General features: G+C 41.6%; 1 protein-coding gene across 3 annotated transcripts in view; it reads right to left on the bottom strand.

Annotated features, from left to right (window-relative positions):
* LOC114240187 (uncharacterized) overlaps positions 1–17,678 on the bottom strand; it is a 321,109-nt gene that overhangs the window by 61,188 nt on the left and 242,243 nt on the right. For all 3 annotated transcript variants that reach the window (XM_089736651.1, XM_089736653.1, XM_089736652.1), the window contains exon 5: positions 8,968–9,101. In XM_089736651.1, coding sequence (XP_089592777.1) covers positions 8,968–9,101 — 134 coding nt within the window. The remainder of the gene's footprint in view (positions 1–8,967; positions 9,102–17,678) is intronic.

Here is a 17,678-nt window from a genome sequence, read left to right as displayed (position 1 = left end):
AAAACTGGATTTGTTTTACATTCACGTTTTTTCTTTGGAAAGGTGTGAAACGTAAACAAGGCAATATTTTACCGAAGAAACTCCTGGAAATAACACATCGAATATATATGTAATTCCTTAAGGCTTACAGTGGCTATGATTTTAGGAAATATATTACAGGACTGTGCGGGATTTGTAGTCGGATTCTTAACTGTTTTTTTTTAACTTCCTTTTCTAGTAAACTCGAGAGGTTATTTTGTAGATTCACCGCATTAGTGGTGAGGTGAGCTCACGGGGCTCAAGCCGGGAGGGTTTAACTGCTAAAAACGTTATAAAGGCTAGGGTATTAAAGCGGTTTTTCGTTGTAAAAATTTTTGCTTGACCTCTCATCAAAACGCTTGATTTTAGTAGCTTAATTATAATTAAAAACACAGTGATTGTGCTCTGTCTTTATAAGTACTAACTGTTTAATTATGTGTTCGATATTTTTTTGTTATTTAACAATTTTATCTTTTGAATAGACAATATTAGTCTATAGCTACATGCAATAAAAGCGTAGAATCCAGTTTTTCCGAAGCCCATAGATATTTACAACGTAAATGCCTCCACCCACCTTGAGATATGGATTCTAAGGTCTCAGTAAAGTTACGACGGCTGCCCCACCCTTCAAACCGAAACGCATTACTGCTTTACGGCAGGAACAGGTAGGGTGGTGGTACCTACCCGTGCGGACTCACAAGAGGTCCTACCACCAGTGTGATACAATAGAAAAGTAGAAAATAGAAAGAGAACCAACAAAGTATTAATCTCTGTCTATATGTATATTATTCATCGGCAGACGGAAATTAATCAAGATCAGAATTAAATATTTTTTATAGATTTAATATATACACGTATTATACAATTTAATATATATTTGTTTAACATTAACTTATAAGTATATCACAAACCAAGTCAGCTTTTAAGACGAGCGAAATCATAAAATCTAAAATATGATCGTGTGTTCAAACACTACACCGTATTATTATACCTACAACAGTTTTTATCTGCATCCTTGAAACATTACATACACAAATAAACGTCCGGTGATCCTGCCTTGCTATTATCTTCTCTATCTTGTTATCTTCTATTACCTGGCTGCTAGAAAAGCACAATTTTGTACTTATTGTTACGCACTGGGGTTCGGGATAAATAAATGTTCCATCAAAGTACAACTTAAAACTGTATGGATCACTTAGAACACTCACAGAATACTTTAAAATTCTTAATTCACTTCTTCCGCTTCGCTTCGGGTAATGCAAAATTCGTTTGCTGTTTCGCTTCGAGTAGTTCCGATTACTCACTGACTGTGTGCCATCTCTGCAACGCTTTTGTAGTCGATATGACATCCCTAAAATCGTCGAGAACATTCCTCAGAAGTCAAGTACCTTCGACGTGTGTTTCCACTATCTGACGATAGATGGCGTTCTCGTTCTCGAGCGATCTAGATGTTACTAGGTCCTTCGATATTCGTTCCGCTATTGGGCGATAGATGGCGTTACTCTTACCGGCGTAACATTACCAAATAAGATTTTTAATCCAAAACATATTCTGACTTGGCTTTAAGCAATTGTTTTCCAAAGCCACATTATCCGAGATGCGTCTCGGCACGGGAAGCCGTATGGAGACACTAACTGAGTAGACGTGTGCCCAAGGGAATGCGGAAATAATGCAAGAAACAAGAGTGCGTCGTGGGAATGCCAAATGGAACAATGGCTCGGTTTTTCAGTTGGGACGCGGCCTTATCGTTTTACTCAGAGATATCTATAAATTCGTTCTGTAATCCGCTTTCGAATGGTGCTTATTCGTATTCGTTAACGTTGTGCTTAAGAGCAAAACATATTTTCTTTGAAGTGATTTAGGACGCGTGTGCTTTAGAATAAAATTTTAGAAGCCGTCGATCGGTTAGAAAATAGTCTGTCTTCTACAAGCTTGAAGTAACCACGAGGTAGACCACCAACATGTAGACAATATTACTTAGCAATATTAAATAGATCGCATAGTATATGCAAAATATGTATATGATGAATGGCTTATAATGTAAGGTTTATACTGAAAACCTTAATCTATACTAATATTATAAAGAGTTTGTTTCTTCCACTGCGTGCGCTGCAGAAACGGTTAAAGTTTCGCTAAAATAATATAATGTAGGACAGAATTGCTCCCCTTTAAAATATCTAAAAAGAAGTCTGCGATAGCACATGTCTATATGTTATGGTTGGCTCACTATAACGTTTCCTATGCTAACCAAATTTGTTCTAAAATAAAGCATTACTTGTGAACTATTCCACGCTGACGAAGTCGCGGGCAAAAGCTAGAATCAAATAATTTGAACTACAAATGTGGCTTGAACACACAAAGCCGCACCCTAAATAACTATTTTCAAAATATTTTCACAACAACAATAAATAAACTACAGTTGTCTAAAGTTTTATTCGTGAGCCGTAGTTTAAGTTAGCTGCTATTAAACGATAACAAAGTTCTGAGACAGTTTCCGAAAGTGCCGTTTTGTGCCCGCTTCGATGTACTTAGAACTGAGTCTAGAATTAGATGGATGACCGGTTGTGGGTTTTATCTAAATATACTACTAGTAGATTGCATTACATTCTACTCATGGTAGGACCACTTGTGAGTCTGCACGGGTAGGTACCACCGCCCTGCCTATTTCTGCCGTGAAGCAGTGATTCGTTTCGGTTTGAAGGGTGGGGCAGCCGTTGTAGATGTCTATGGGCTCCAGCGACCACTGAACACCAGGTGGGCTGTGAGCTCGTCCACCCATCTAAGCAATAAAAAATAAAAATAGTACTTGGTTCAGAAATAGTCAGGATGTAAATTAATTATGATTTTTTCCAGTGAATCAATTTTAAATATATAGATCTCAATCGATTATCATTATTTGCTTTTTCTTAATTTATTTTTAAAAGTTTCGTTAAATCAAAACAAATGAGTATGTGCTCTTAAAGTTACTACAAGTACTTTTATCAATACGTTCATTCATTCATGATGAGGTAAAATAAAATAATAGTACTGTTATTAATATTTAGAGTTAAAATTAGAATTTAAAATAGTAAGAGCTCTTGTGGACAGAAAATTAATAAGTGATTTGTTTTACTTAAGTGCTAACTGACAACGTCCAGAGCTGAAACCCAAAAAATAAGCAATATATACCAAACAATGTTACCACCAAAACACTTATAAAAGTTCCAAAAATCTAATAACGTCCTGACAAATCGTTTCTTATAGATCTCGAATACATTCAGATCTTAAAACAAATCTAATAAAACAAGTCCCCTAAAGTTACCAAGAAATTATAAATATGAATCAAGAACTCGGGTGATACACCAAAACGCCTGAAATGGCCGAGCCCCACCGAGGCTTCTAATGGGCCCGGATAAACCTTTGATCCCCTCACAGAATCTGGCATTTAATTACGTTGCCTACGTTGTTATCCGCGGATAGTATAAATAAGGTTTCCTTGTAATATTTCGTGATGTGGGTGTGTTGTGACAAGTTTGAGGTTATTAGCCAAGGAGCAAAAATTTATTTGGTTAATTATTTTTAGTGAACGCTTAATCTTTGGGGTTAATAAAATTTCATTACTGCAAATAATGAAAACCTTCTTTCGAGATGATGGTAGTGAAATAATATTATTTTTATTTGTGTCGCGCGTCTAACCGTAGTATGGATCATAGTTTGCTTATATCATGAACCGATAGAAATCATACTAACGTAGCCGACCCGTTTGTGACCCAAATCGGTATATAATAAAGTGGCAGAAATAGGAATGAGGTTAGAAACAACCCAAAATAGCTCACTATTATTTGACATAGTAATTGGACAATAAAAAGAGTAGTAAATACCTCAACAAACAATACATAGCGAAAAACACTAGTAGGTAGACCACATCCTAAATCAATATCAGATAAGGCAGACTACTCTAATAAAGGCTAATGGGAAAATATTGGTATTAAAGCCTAATAATAAAACATGTAACACATAAATTTACTAAGAAATACAAAAGACTTTAAACGCATGCCACTTTAATAGATTTGGTTGTCTATTTAATTTTGCGAATAAAAAAATAACCAAGACTTCTGATGAACGCTTCAGGCATGAAACTAAAGGTCCGAAAAATTAGTCCCAAAAATAAATCATTTCAAAGGTAATAAAAACATTTTGTCCCTCAGGGTATGTCAACTGAAATGACAGCCCGTACACAAAGGGACGGTGAGTACGTTTTCCCTGATGTTCACCACAAACCAGACTAGAAAGGGTCATTTAAATATACCCCCGTCGGGAGATAATTTTCTGTCAATTTCGAATTTTAAAATATGGAAATTTGCGGATTAGGGTTTAATTGAATGTACTCAGAATTATTTTAAAATTTGTTTTTTGAAATTTGATTATAAATTTTTAACAGGCTATATTTAAATTTTAGGAAATTGGAAAAATGTTCAATGTTTTAATTTTACGCCCACATCATGGTTTTGGGTTTTTTCGAAAATATAATTTATTTTAATTAAAAGGGTACTTTTCTGACGTTATTGACTAGAATGGAGTTTAACTGCATTTCTGTGTTAAAATATCTGTATAATCGTAACGGAATTTTTACACAGAAATACCAACATACACTACGATTTTCTTAACCTAGTTCAAAGAAGAAGGAGGCTCTCAATTCAGATCGTATACATATTTTTTTACTTCTGTGTGTGTGTGTGTGTGTCTTGTGTTAACTAGGTATTATTGTTTTTAAGTTTAGAACCTGCGTGATTTAAATACTCACAAAGTCGTATCGGTTTATACGCGTATACTGGGCGTCTTATTAAGTTCATTGTCAACGAAAGAATCAAATGTTTCAGTATAATAGTAATAATTTAAGAAATAAATAAGATTATAATTATCATCGTCATAATCCTACCCATTACTGAAAGTACAAAATTCAACTTTCCATAATTTTAACGGTGCCTAGGTGTACACTTCGTTGAAAAGGCAATCGTGGAAGATTTGTTGAACTACTACACTTTTTAAAACTAAAAGAGAAAACGAGAAAACTTTGCATCATAATAGTTTAGCGAATGTATTCGGCGTATTTTGCACGAGGCTTTTAGTGATGCCTCGTTTGTGTGGAAGCGATATTTTAAATGTACCGCCAAGAATACTGATTCTTACGTAGACGGCATTGTTATGTAGACGACAAGTTTTTAAGTGAATACTCTTTGAGCGCTTGACAAAGATCCTAGTATTTTCTATTACAAACAAATTTCACTGGTGACTTTTGCAGTTATGGTTGGCCGGATCGTGTGTTCAATTTCCGTGAAGTATCTGAAGTATGAAGTATTTTGAAGTCGTCTAAATACTTCATATTTTAGAAGATCTTGAGACTTCCGGTGAATTTGCATCTAGAAATGCACCGGTGTCCATTTCCACTGGCAAATTTTGTAACGAAATGTGTACCGAGCAAATGTTAGTATGTGAGTTAGATTGTAAATGTTGACGATTAACTTCCACATGTATCTTTACGCACAGGAAGTCTTTCAGTACCTGTTAGTTACTTGCCGAGCTGCCATGAAACTTATAAAAATACAATTGCTAGTATATCTTAAGATACAAATTAATACATACAAATATTGATAGATACAAATTAAGGCACGAAAGCCGTGATACAAGTTGTTGCGTCGACGCCCTCCCCTAGTGCTCCACCGCTCTACAAAACACGTACGAACGAAAGCTTTGATACACTTTTTTATTTTTTATTTTTTTTTCCTACCTAAGCTGAGAGCCTTGAGAGGCTATATCAGCGTAACCCTAACTTTTGTAGGTGAGCTCACGGGGCTCAAACCTGATGACGTTGCTAACACGAACCCTAGCAAGAGTCGTGCTTCGCAGAATCTACCACCGGATCGGAAACGCGACCCACTGAGAAGATCCGGCGAGAAACTCAGTGGGCTGTGTCTGAGAGTTATCTACACTCAATAGTAGAATTTTGATATCGACATAAAATTAAAATCCCAGCAATCGCATCCCCGAACTTTTTCGTATTGAAAGTATCTGGATACATAAATGCTACTTCCAAAAACAGAATTAAATGCAGCTTCAAAGTACAAACATTAAGCACTTGAGGCAGCAATGAGAAATTTGAAACAGCGAACGAATTATTCAATGAAACTGCCTTTAAAGTCCTCAGTCATAAATCGAATAAAGAAAAAAAAAATTGTGTGTGTGCATGTCACACACAGTAGAAGTGAGACTTATAAAATATAAAAATAATCACAAGGATCAACTACTCCGCAGTGCAATGGAGCAGCCGCACCCCGGGGAACCGCCTGCATGATCACGGTATTCCGACGCCAGGTAGGTATGATTTAGTAAGAGAAATACGAGAACGTCCATCAACTGTGTAACATCTCGTCACCGCGATTCAGGAATTGTTGAATTTACGTACAGCGACATCTGTTGATAACAAACTAAATAGAAATAAAATAAACATGGCGCGTAACGGAAGAAATTAAGATGGCGCGTAACCGAAAAACGTTACATACGTTTTTTCCTCGCTACGTCGATAAAGAAGTTTCACTTCAAAAACTCTGTTATTCTAAATCCGATGATTCGCACGGCCGGTCGCAATGCCAAAACACGTACAGAATGTATTTTTGAAGGCACCGGATCCTGTCCATTTGGAGTGTTTGCACGAGACGATGCCTCCGTCGGAAACTCTAAGCTTGTTTTCGTCGAGTTGAGAGCAAAGTTCTTTGTGTACCGCTCGCTTGAACGTTTAAAATCCGTTGTGAAATATCGGAATGTTTGTTCACCGGTACGTAATGGTCTTAGTCGACAGCCTCGATGTCACATTTTAATTATGTTACGGAATCACTAAAAATCATTTTACTTCTATACTATCATTATCAAGTAAGTTTTCCAGTTGACAAACAATAGGATTCCAAGAAACAGTCCTATTATTTGCATCATTAACCACTACGGTATTTTAACTTCGACATTTCTTAATGACGATTTTCGTAACAGATAGTTTCAATAGTTTTTGGTAACAGAATGGCATTGTATTGCGGCTATTTTTTATTAATATTTATGGCCATTGCTTACTCGATCTATCAACCTAGAGAAAATTTCCTGATATTTTTTAAGAATTATCCTCAGACTTCAGACTCAGATAATAATTGAGACTAAAGCTCCGAAAGTCAAGTAAAATTTTTGTTCCCTTTTCTAATCTTTGTGCACTTGCTCAGATACTAAATGGTAAACAATCCGCCGTTATTATACTCTGAGAGTAAAAGAAGTCACGTACATTTTGTAATCGACTTAAAGTGCATCCATGACTGGTTATAACCCTACATCTTAGGTCTGTGGGGTGATTGTAGCGAACTTTAAATAATCTCTTCCTATTCTAACAATAGTGTATCAATAAGCCACCAGAGCCTCAACTCATTTAACAAAACAAAAAAAAACAAGATAGTCATACCCATTCCTAAGTTTAAAATTTACTAGAAAGATTTACCAGGAATTAATCACATTGTGTAACCACAAGCATTTGATCTACTCGGAAAATAAGATCATGTACAGTCATGATTTCTTATTTACAGTGTGGGGCAGGATCTATACAATTGAGGTTACAACCTCATGTTTTAAAGGGGGTGGTGGCATCGACGCTATGATGCCTTTGTACAACTTCGAAACTTCGACCCGGTATTATTAAGTAGCCATTTTCCAAAACATTATAATGTTTAAATATCAACGATACGATATATCATTTTTGCGATAAACAATTTCAAAACCAACTCTTCAGATTATCATCTAGATATCTGACTTTAAGATCGTAGAATGAGACCGCAAAAAGCCAAAGTATTCATTTATTTCAAAGATGGATCAGTTTCATTAAAATCCATTCTCTTGCAGGATTTGATCCGAACTTTTTCTCGGAAACAATGAGCGAGCCCACTCATTTATCAAGTCGAGACGTCACGTCACTCGCTCCCGAGGGACGCGGATTGTCGTCGGGGGCTGTACAACAACAATGTTCTTGTTTAGATTAAAATCAACTACTTTTTATGATGAATTTTAAAAGCTGTCATACAAATAATAATATGTTTTGATAATTAAATAGAGAATCCCTGTTTTAAGTAGGGAAACGAGCTCATAGACCATACTATCACACCATACTATCTATCTATCTTTATACTATCTATCTTTTTGGTGGCTACAGGAGACCAGTATAGAACACAACAGAACACTGTCTACCTGTCATACTCTTATAACCATGACTCTTGCGGATTCATAATACTTACCACCAGTAAAAAGAATTACTGTTTCCAGTTGTTGTACTAATATTAGGCCAGTTTCGTGTATTTTCAAATCTCGAATTCAATTATAAAATCAATTTATACAAATGGTTTAGCGTAACCATTTATTATTGACACACATATGTATGTCGTTTGATCAGGTTGGTTTTGTTATTGGTGTAGATGTGTTAAGAGGTTTGGGGGCGAGCCTATACCAAAAAATTATTACCATTTCTCAACTTGCTACGTGCATATTGGAATAATAGCTTTTTTGGTTTTTAAATCAATGACCTAATTGATTCGCGATAGGAAAAATTTGAGTCTGAACTCCGAGAGATCCAAGTGACAGTGCTCAGGGTAGATTGCTTATAGAACAGTTGAATGATTGGCCCTTCTGTACACCGGCAGGAGCTGCATAGATACAGTTGAATAAGGCGGACCGACGCCGACGACCTGCTGAAGGGCTGAGGGTTTGTTGGATGTGGGCAACACAGAACCAGTTATTGTTGCGAACCATGGGGTAGATCTATACCCAAATTGAAAACCGACTTCGAGTCATAACATGCCCATAATTATGAAAATTCATAAATTTGCATTATCATATAAATCAGGTTGTGTACCTTCATATTATAACAGTGGGCAGAAACACAGTACTCACATCTCTTCCGTTTAACAGCCAGGTAATATTCGCTGGAGGATCTGCCGGCGGAGACGAACATTGTGCTCGTAGAGAATCTCCAGACGCATACCAGCCTTTCTCAGCTTTGATGATCGGCTTCTCTGGAGGTAATTCTGTGGAAGAAGAGAATTTGTTAATTATATATATACAATTAAAGCTATTATAGTACTAATTTTAATTTTGATATTCGTATAGAATATATAATATACAGGGTTTGCAGAAATGCATTAAGTTCTATAATTATATAAAGACGTGATCCAATTTAATCATTGACTATGCCAGATACCTTGGTTCTTTTGCAAAATTCCTGATCCGATTTCGCAAAGAAACTCCTAGCTTAGCGCTCTTCGTTGCTCTCCTGTAACCTTGATCCTTCTGATAAGCCTAATTTTAATTTAATTACACGATGCTAGTTTTCGTTGCCAAAGTCGTTGTTGTATTAATTTTAGTAATAATATTTATAGCAGTAATCGTTCTAGATCTGTATTTGCATGGAAATATTTAAACTTGTTTGTGGAATTTCATTTTCAAATGACATGACATTTTTAGTTAACCACGTACTAATTAAATCAGCTAAAATTACTTTGAAGAATTTTAAATCAAAATTTTGAGTCGCCCTTTTGATGTAAGAAGGTGAGTGTTTGAGCGAATATTTTTCTGTGTAAATTATCTCATTACTCCAAACGAAATGACAAATTGAGTGTTTTATTATGATTACGTCTGCGAAACGAGGTTTGAACACTCAAAAATTATACCTTTCTCAACCGTTTATTACTTTATTTGAATTTTATAGGAGCAAAGAGACGAGTTTCATATTGTATGTTTTTAAGGTAAATAAAGTTATTCTCTTTTCTTTGTTTAACGTTTTAATGAAGAAAATAAGTTTGGCATTTCACTGGAAGCTTTATTAGACTGTGACTTTAATAATTAGAGTTATTATAGGAATCGCTAATGTGAGTGACTCAAACATTTTAGCAACTGTTGTCGGGTCTGTTCCTTCTAAGCTTTCGATGAATTGATGTTTCAACGTCTCAAAATAGGTTAAAGGTCTAGAAATATATTTTCTCACAGAAAAATGGTTGTAGTGGTAAATATCTTCGTTTATGTGATATGTGTGATAGAGTATCTCGGCCACGTGCTCAGGAACGATCGATACATGCTGCTGCAGCTGATAATTATGGGCAAAGTGGACGGAAAGAGACGTGCTGGGCGAAGAAAAAAGTCATGGCTCCGGAATATCCGGGAGTGGACCGGTATTGCCTCCGTCGAACAGCTGTTCCGGCTGGCTGCTGACAGAAAGGAATACAGAAAGCTAACGGCCAACCTTCAGGATTGAAGAGGCACTGGAAGAAGAAGAAGAAGAATGTGATAGTTACAACAAATATTATATCTGGAAATTAGAACCATTTAACGTAGATTTTTTTTCCAAAAACTCTGATTTAGTGTTTTTTCAAGGTCTACCTAAAAATTTTAAATCAACTACGTAATTAATCGTTTTTCCAACACTGGCCACATGTTTACCTACCTATCTATACATGAGAATTGCAAATTTAAAATTTTAAAAGTTTTAATAATGGATATCCGACCTTCTTGTCGAGATATAACAACAAAAACAAACAGAGAACAATAAAAAACATCCACAAGATTATCACAAAGCGTTTTGGGACACACGACTTGATACAAGACGTACTATTCTAAAAGGGACAGCATCTCTGCGAAGATTTACCTTAAGATAGGGACCGGCCGAAAAATTTTACGCACTCCTCCAAACAACCCCCATAAGCCACCCTTAACCCTGGTCCAAAAGAGCTAACCGTTTACAAATCTACATAATACCATCCTCGTGTTATTGTGGTATTATCAACAGCAGGTACGATTGTAGTGGGATCTTAATTTTTGAGGATACGCGAAATGGAATGATATTAGGATTATAAATTTTCAACAGTATGTCTACCAGTGAATTTGTATCTCACTGTTGCATTAACTTTGTAAAAGATGATGGTATCGATAGTAAAAAAGAATATCCGAACTTGGAATTGTTTAATTCGTGAAGTCGCCGTGATAGGTACCAATTTTCCTAAAAAAATACGTGTTTGATATTATGTCATGTTCACGAATGACTTCCACGAGGAAGGAATAACATCGTGGAATAACAATCAAACCCGCAGAAAATAATATTATAATGTATTTTATTATTGATAGTACGGCGACTTTTGTGCACGTAAGGGTAAGTACCGTCACTCGCCATCATTCTGCTGTGAAGCAGCAATGAGTTTCGGTTTGAAGGGTGGGACAGCCACTGTACTTTAAAACTGAGAATCAAAACTCATGTCTCAAGGTGGGTGGCGGAATTTACGTTGTGAATGTCTATGGGCTTCACTAGCCCTGTGGGCCGTGAGCTCGTCCATCAATCTTATGAATAATATTTCGAACGTTAATTATTAATTTAATTCTACTGCCTGCATGGGTAGGTCCCATTGTCCTGTCTCTGTGCACCCAACACCTACTATTGAGTACTACGTCGAGTTCATAATATATCACAGTGACTTTTGCTTTCAATGGGTAGACAAGTTTACAACTCATCAGATGTAAGTAGTCACAATAACGTGAATGCCCTCGTCCGATGATATATGACGAGTATGCGCGACGACTAGCGTATGCTGGTAATATTATGCGTAATATGGTCAATCTACACTCACCAGCTACTAGTAATTACGCTCTAGTGATTTTGTGGATTTCATTTTAGTACGTATTTTTATTTACTTTTGTATATTTTACTTTTTAAATAAATAATTTTATTAATACATATTAAATACTTAACTAAGACAAATATTTGTATTTTCCCGAAGGTAGAATGATTAGAATGGGCGAATCACCTATTAAAGCTTCATATCTTCTTCTTTCTTCAGTACTCTAATTATTGAAGTTTCGATTCAAAATATTTAATAAAATCATGTATATTTAGATTATTAATCACTGAAAAAGATTATTTTGGTCGAAACATATTTAAAGACAATTACGTGGCCCGAACCGGGACCGCTCCTCCAATTATAATTCGGACCCCTTCTTGTTTATTGGCTGTTAATTTCGTTTAATATCAAATAAGTGTACAATAAAATAAACGCGAATACAAGAGGTTTAATGAATAATACAGCACCCCAGAGCTGCTAAAAGGATTAAAATCTCCAACTCGGCTTTTGAAGGTTTTATTTTCATTACGAACTTTATTTCAGCTGTCTAGACTCAATATTTCATTTAGAACTCCAATAAATCTGGTCCATGTTTCTGTGCTAAAAATTTGCTGTGCTTATTTAACTGAGTGCCAAATTAAATTTCCTATTGCAAAGACCTGATTGATGAGTTGAGCTCTTCAGCATAACAATGCTTACTGAGGTATAAGACAAACATCCAGGTTAACAGGTTCAGGCAGTTCCAAGCCTCCTAGAGATTTATAGAAGAAAAAAAACTTATCTACTAGACTGTATTCGACTATTAGCATTTAATCTACATTAGCAATCAACTAAACGACGTCTTAAATCCACACTACGAGAAATCCGTGAAGCAAACGTTTTTCAATTTACCTCCCAGAATAACTCTGCCTCCAGCCGAAATAATATTTACCATGAGTCCCGGGGCATGTGATGGGCTCGTTAGCGTAGCTTTCCACTTTTGTTGAGTGTATTGACTTTGCCAGTTCGTTGGAGCCAACAAGAGCCAATGTTTTATATTTTTTTCGAGATGTCTGACGAGTGAAGCCAATGGCAGGGCAATTTTTTTTAACACCGCTGTGCTCCAAAGATTCGTTGCATTTTAAAAGGTTGTTAAAGGATTATTGTTATCAGTGTGGTGCTAATTATTATTAGGGTTTGGAGTTGAAACTGAAACGATAGAGGCTGTGGTCCCAAAGGATTAAGCTGTTAGGTATTTGCAATAATTCAAAAATGTATTGATAATGAAAAAAATTTTTGTTTTAAAATGCTGCTGGCGATATCCTTACCTATTTAAAATAGCTTCACTCAATTTACCTGAAACCATAGATATCTGGAAACAGCGTCAAACGGCAAAAGAACAAGGTAAAAGTAAATCTAATTGAAGACGTCGAAGGAATGAAAATATAAATCGTTCTGACGATAAAACAGAAAATCTTTCACACAAAAAACGCAAAATTTTATTTAATGCGATGACATCAAAAGCGTTCGCCTTCTGCGACAATACCTTCCACGTGAATAACTGTTCCGTCATTTTCTGTGCTACCTTTGTTTATCATAAACATTGAGAAGCTATTTTCCTTTGGGGACTGCCTCCTGAGGCGTTCAGATTGACTCGTTACGCACTATAAGATATCATCTAAGAAAAGGCAATGCTACTTTGAAGTATTCTTATTGCGAATATCTTTGCCTTGCGTTCCTTATTGGCTCTAAAATTAAATTCATGCTTCTGACTTTAAGTGGACTTATTTAATATCCATTATTATTTATTGTCGAATCTTATTTTAGATGGAATCTTACAAATTTTTACTATTAATTTTGTGTGTGACGATAGCGAATTTTATACTATCAAAAAATTCGTTTTCAAGAAGGACAATCAAAGGCAAAAGGAACTTAAGGCCTTTTTTTTTTTTTTAACGCTGGGGAATCCATTTACGGATACCCGGTCGAGGGGGGTAACGGACCGGGTTATGTCGGACTCCGGCGCCTCCTGAGAGGAAGAAGGGGAGAAGAGAAGGACCGAGGTCCTTCACCTCCCCCAATTTCTCACAGGAGACTACGCCTCGAAAAAGGCGCGCGAATCACTTGCCCCGCAGAACGACTACCGACTAAACCCCATCGAGCTCCACCACACCGACTACACGAAACTTACGGTACCGCGATGCGCGCCGAAAGTCTCGCCTTAGGCGGTACCCGTACTGATGTTAAGACGGGATTTCATCCCCGGGAAAATCCCGTAGAACCTCGTCTCGGGAAACACACCGTGAGCGGCGCACAGGAGCCACCTTGCACCGCTTCACCACCGGACCAACAGTCGAGTGCCGGGCGCCCCCGCACCCGGCACTCGATAGTCCCTACGAGGGCTGAGCGGCGGCCTCTCGCACGCGCCGTCCACCCCGCCTTCTGCGCTGAGGAGCCGAAGAGGGATCCCATTCCCTTTCGCGCTCCTCAGCCTCACGAAGAGCCATGACCAAGTCACAGAACCCAGCCATGGCCTCCCACGAACTCCGGTCCTCTACCATACGGGCGACGATAGCCCTCAAAGAGAGGTCCTGCCCCAACACCGCGACGAGGTTTCGCCGCGGGTGCTCCCACCGTGGGCACGCTTCTAGCGCGTGCTGGGCGTCATCGTTCGGGTGCCCGCACTGGTGGCAGCCCGGATGTGGCTCCCTTCCGCAGACTCTCCACAGATACCTCCCGAAGCATCCATGCCCCGAAAAGACCTGGGTGAGGCGAAAGGAGAGCTCACCGTGTCGCCGGTCCGACCATGCCTCCAGCACAGGCACCAGTGCCTCGAGCGTGCGCTGACGAGTGGCCGAAGTTCGGCCGAGCTCCTCCAGCAAGCGCTCTCTCCATTTGGCATACGCCAGACCACGCGCAGCACGCCTCCATCGATCGACAACCGACGGGCCGGGTGTCCGTTCCCGAGTCGAGGACTGTGTTCTCCGTCGGTATGTCGCGGCCAAGATTTCGGCCTCGAGGTCCCACGGTAAGGATCCGGCGAGGGCACAGGCCACATCCTGAGAGATGGTACGGTACCCCCTGATGACCCTCACCGCGAGCGCCCGCTGAGCTCTGAGCAGCAGAGCCGCGTTTCGCGCGGTAAGTGCGGGCGACCACACGGGAGCACCGTACAGGGCCATACTGCGCACCACCCCCAGGTACAGTCGCCGGATACCGGCGCTGCATCCACCAGTGTTGGGAAGAAGACGGGTCAGCGCACCCGCCGTCCCCATCAGCCTTGGAACCAGCATTTTGAAATGGTGGTCGAATCTCCATTTGCTGTCCAACACAAGGCCCAAATACTTGAGCTTCGGCTGGACAGCAATGGTGACACCCCCGACTACGAGATTCGCGCCTTGAGGCGGCCCCTCCCGAGCCGAGTGGAAGCACACTGCTTCGGATTTATGAAGGGCCACCTCGTCTCTTTATTCGACTCACCACAGTCGCTACACCTGCTACAGCCAGGATGGCTGCTGACCGGTAGTCGTCTCCGCGGGTCGTCACCAGCGTGTCGTAAGCGTAGCAAACCACTTCGACGCCAGGCAGGTTAGCCCCACGGAGGACCCAGTCGAAGCCTTATATCCCACAGGAGCGGACCCAGTACCGACCCCTGTGGAACTCCCCGCGACACTGTTTTCCGTCCCCACCCACTCCGCTCGGGGAAGATTACAGTCCGCCCTGAGAGATAATCTTCGATCAGATTGCGGAGACCGGTGGGCACGCGGTGAAATCGTAATGACTCCATGATCGTACTCCAGGGGATCGTGTTGAAGGCGTTGGCTATATCGATTGACACAGCCAATAGCACGCCCCCCCCAGAGCACGCCTGGTCGGTAAGGTCACGGACGCGCAAGACCGCGTCCACGGTCGACCGAACTCTCCGAGGAACTTGAGGCCTAACGAAAGATTTCTACATTAGGAGTATTAAATATTTTTACAATAAATTGGAATTTCTACGAAACACTGAAATGTGAAAATGTAAAGTAACGTATCCGGATGAATTAAAAAAAATATGAAATCTGTCTTCTTTGGTAATTTTTTTTTTTTTTTTTGGTCAGGAGGAAATCGCCGGACTTCCGCCCTTTTCTGGGGATACTGGGCGGGGTATGTCAGAGTCGAACTGACTAAAACCTCCTGTCGCTCAACAACCAACGTCCAAACCTCGCATGAGACAGAACTCATGACAAGGCAAAGGGGGGAAAGTGAAGCGTTTAGTGCGGAGCACATCTCTCCCATCACCCTCCCCCTTGGGACGCCGGACTGGCGGTCGTCGGCGCCACGACCACCAGCCCTCTCGGTCGGCAGACTGTCCGAAGCCCGCCTAGATGGCGCCGGTTAGAGTGGGTTACCCTACGGAATACCCCGCTGGGCCAGAACCAGCGTGGGTCGAGGATAGCCGGTCCATCACCCGGATGCTCTTGCGTAAAACGCGTGCAGAGCAGCTTGCACGTCGTCTTCTTAGGCCCCCCTCGACGGTCCTACGACCAGCCGAAGGATCAGCCAGCCGTCTGGACCATGACTCCAGCACGGACCGCCGAGATTGGGCCCTCCGCGCTCTGACCACACTGGGGCTGGGACGCGCCACGCCCCGGGCACGAAGTTCAGCCCGCCACTTATAGTCAGCGGGGAGCGCCTCCGCTTCCAGAACCCAAGGCGGCGTCCCAGCCAGTACACACGCCGCCTCAAAGGAGATGGTGCGATAACCACGGATGACCCTGACCGCGATGGTGCGTTGCGGCCGTTGCAGCAGCTTCGCCACCCCCACGGCCAGGGACTGGCCCCACACGGGCGCCCCGTATAGGGCCATTGATCGCACCACCCCCGTATAGAGACGGCGCGTCACCTGGTCAGGCCCCCCGACGTTGGGTAGAAGCCGGCTTAGCGCGCCGGCCACCCCCAACAAACGAGGGACCAGGTTCTGAAAATGAGCACGGAAGGTCCAACGACTGTCCAGAATGAGGCCGAGGTACTTCAACTGCACCCCGACCCCGATACGGACGCCTCCAACCACGATATGGGCATCGACAGGTGGCACTCTCCGGGGCCTGTGGAACCACATGGCCTCGGATTTACTGAGCGCCACGTCGAGGCCCAATCTCCTAATTTTGCCGACGACATGCGCCACCCCAGCCGTAGCAAGACGGGCAGACTCAGCAAAACTCCCCCCCCGGGCCACGACCAACGTGTCGTCCGCGTAACAGATTACGCTCAGGCCCGGGAGGAGGGCACCTCTCAGCACCCAGTCATACCCGATATTCCACAAAAGGGGGCCGAGCACCGACCCCTGTGGAACACCGCGCACGACTGGGAACTGGTGCAGGATCCCACCGTGTCCGGTACACGTGACCGATCTGTCCTCTAAGTAGGAACCCACCAGCCGGCGAAGGTAGGGGGGCACTCTATGTCGTTCCAGCGCCCCCCCTATCACGGACCAGGGCAGGGTGTTAAATGCATTGGCGATATCGAGCGACACCGCCAAAGCCACCCCACCCCTGGAGACGGCCTCCTCCGAGAGGGCCCGCACGCGAAGGATCGCGTCTACCGTTGAGCGGCCCTCTCGGAAGCCATACTGCTCCGCCGACAGATCGGGTCCCACCCCGACCAGATGCTGGATGATGCGGGCTGCCAGAATGCGTTCCAGCAGCTTGCCCACCTCATCCAGCAACACGATGGGACGGTACCCGGCGGCAGTATCCGCCGGGCGCCCCTCCTTTCTCAACAGCACGAGTCTGCCCGTCCTCCACGATGAAGGAAACCGTCCCGACTTGAGGCAGGAGTTGTAAAGTCTCAAGAGTCGGTCCCCTAGGGCACCAAGAGCCAAGGCCCAAACCCGGCCATGGACGCCATCCGGGCCGGGTGCAGTGTCCTTCGCGCACATTTTGCGAACGGCCACACGGAGCTCCGCCCCCGTTATATGGGGCACCTCAGCAGGGACTTCGCCGTCGTAGTCCGGCGGCGCGTTCATAGCGGGAGCGACAA

The sequence above is a fragment of the Bombyx mandarina genome, chromosome 22 (assembly GCF_030267445.1).
Source record: "Bombyx mandarina strain Sakado chromosome 22, ASM3026744v2".
Lineage (NCBI taxonomy): Eukaryota > Metazoa > Arthropoda > Insecta > Lepidoptera > Bombycidae > Bombyx > Bombyx mandarina.
This window is presented reverse-complemented; position numbering and strand designations above follow the sequence as displayed.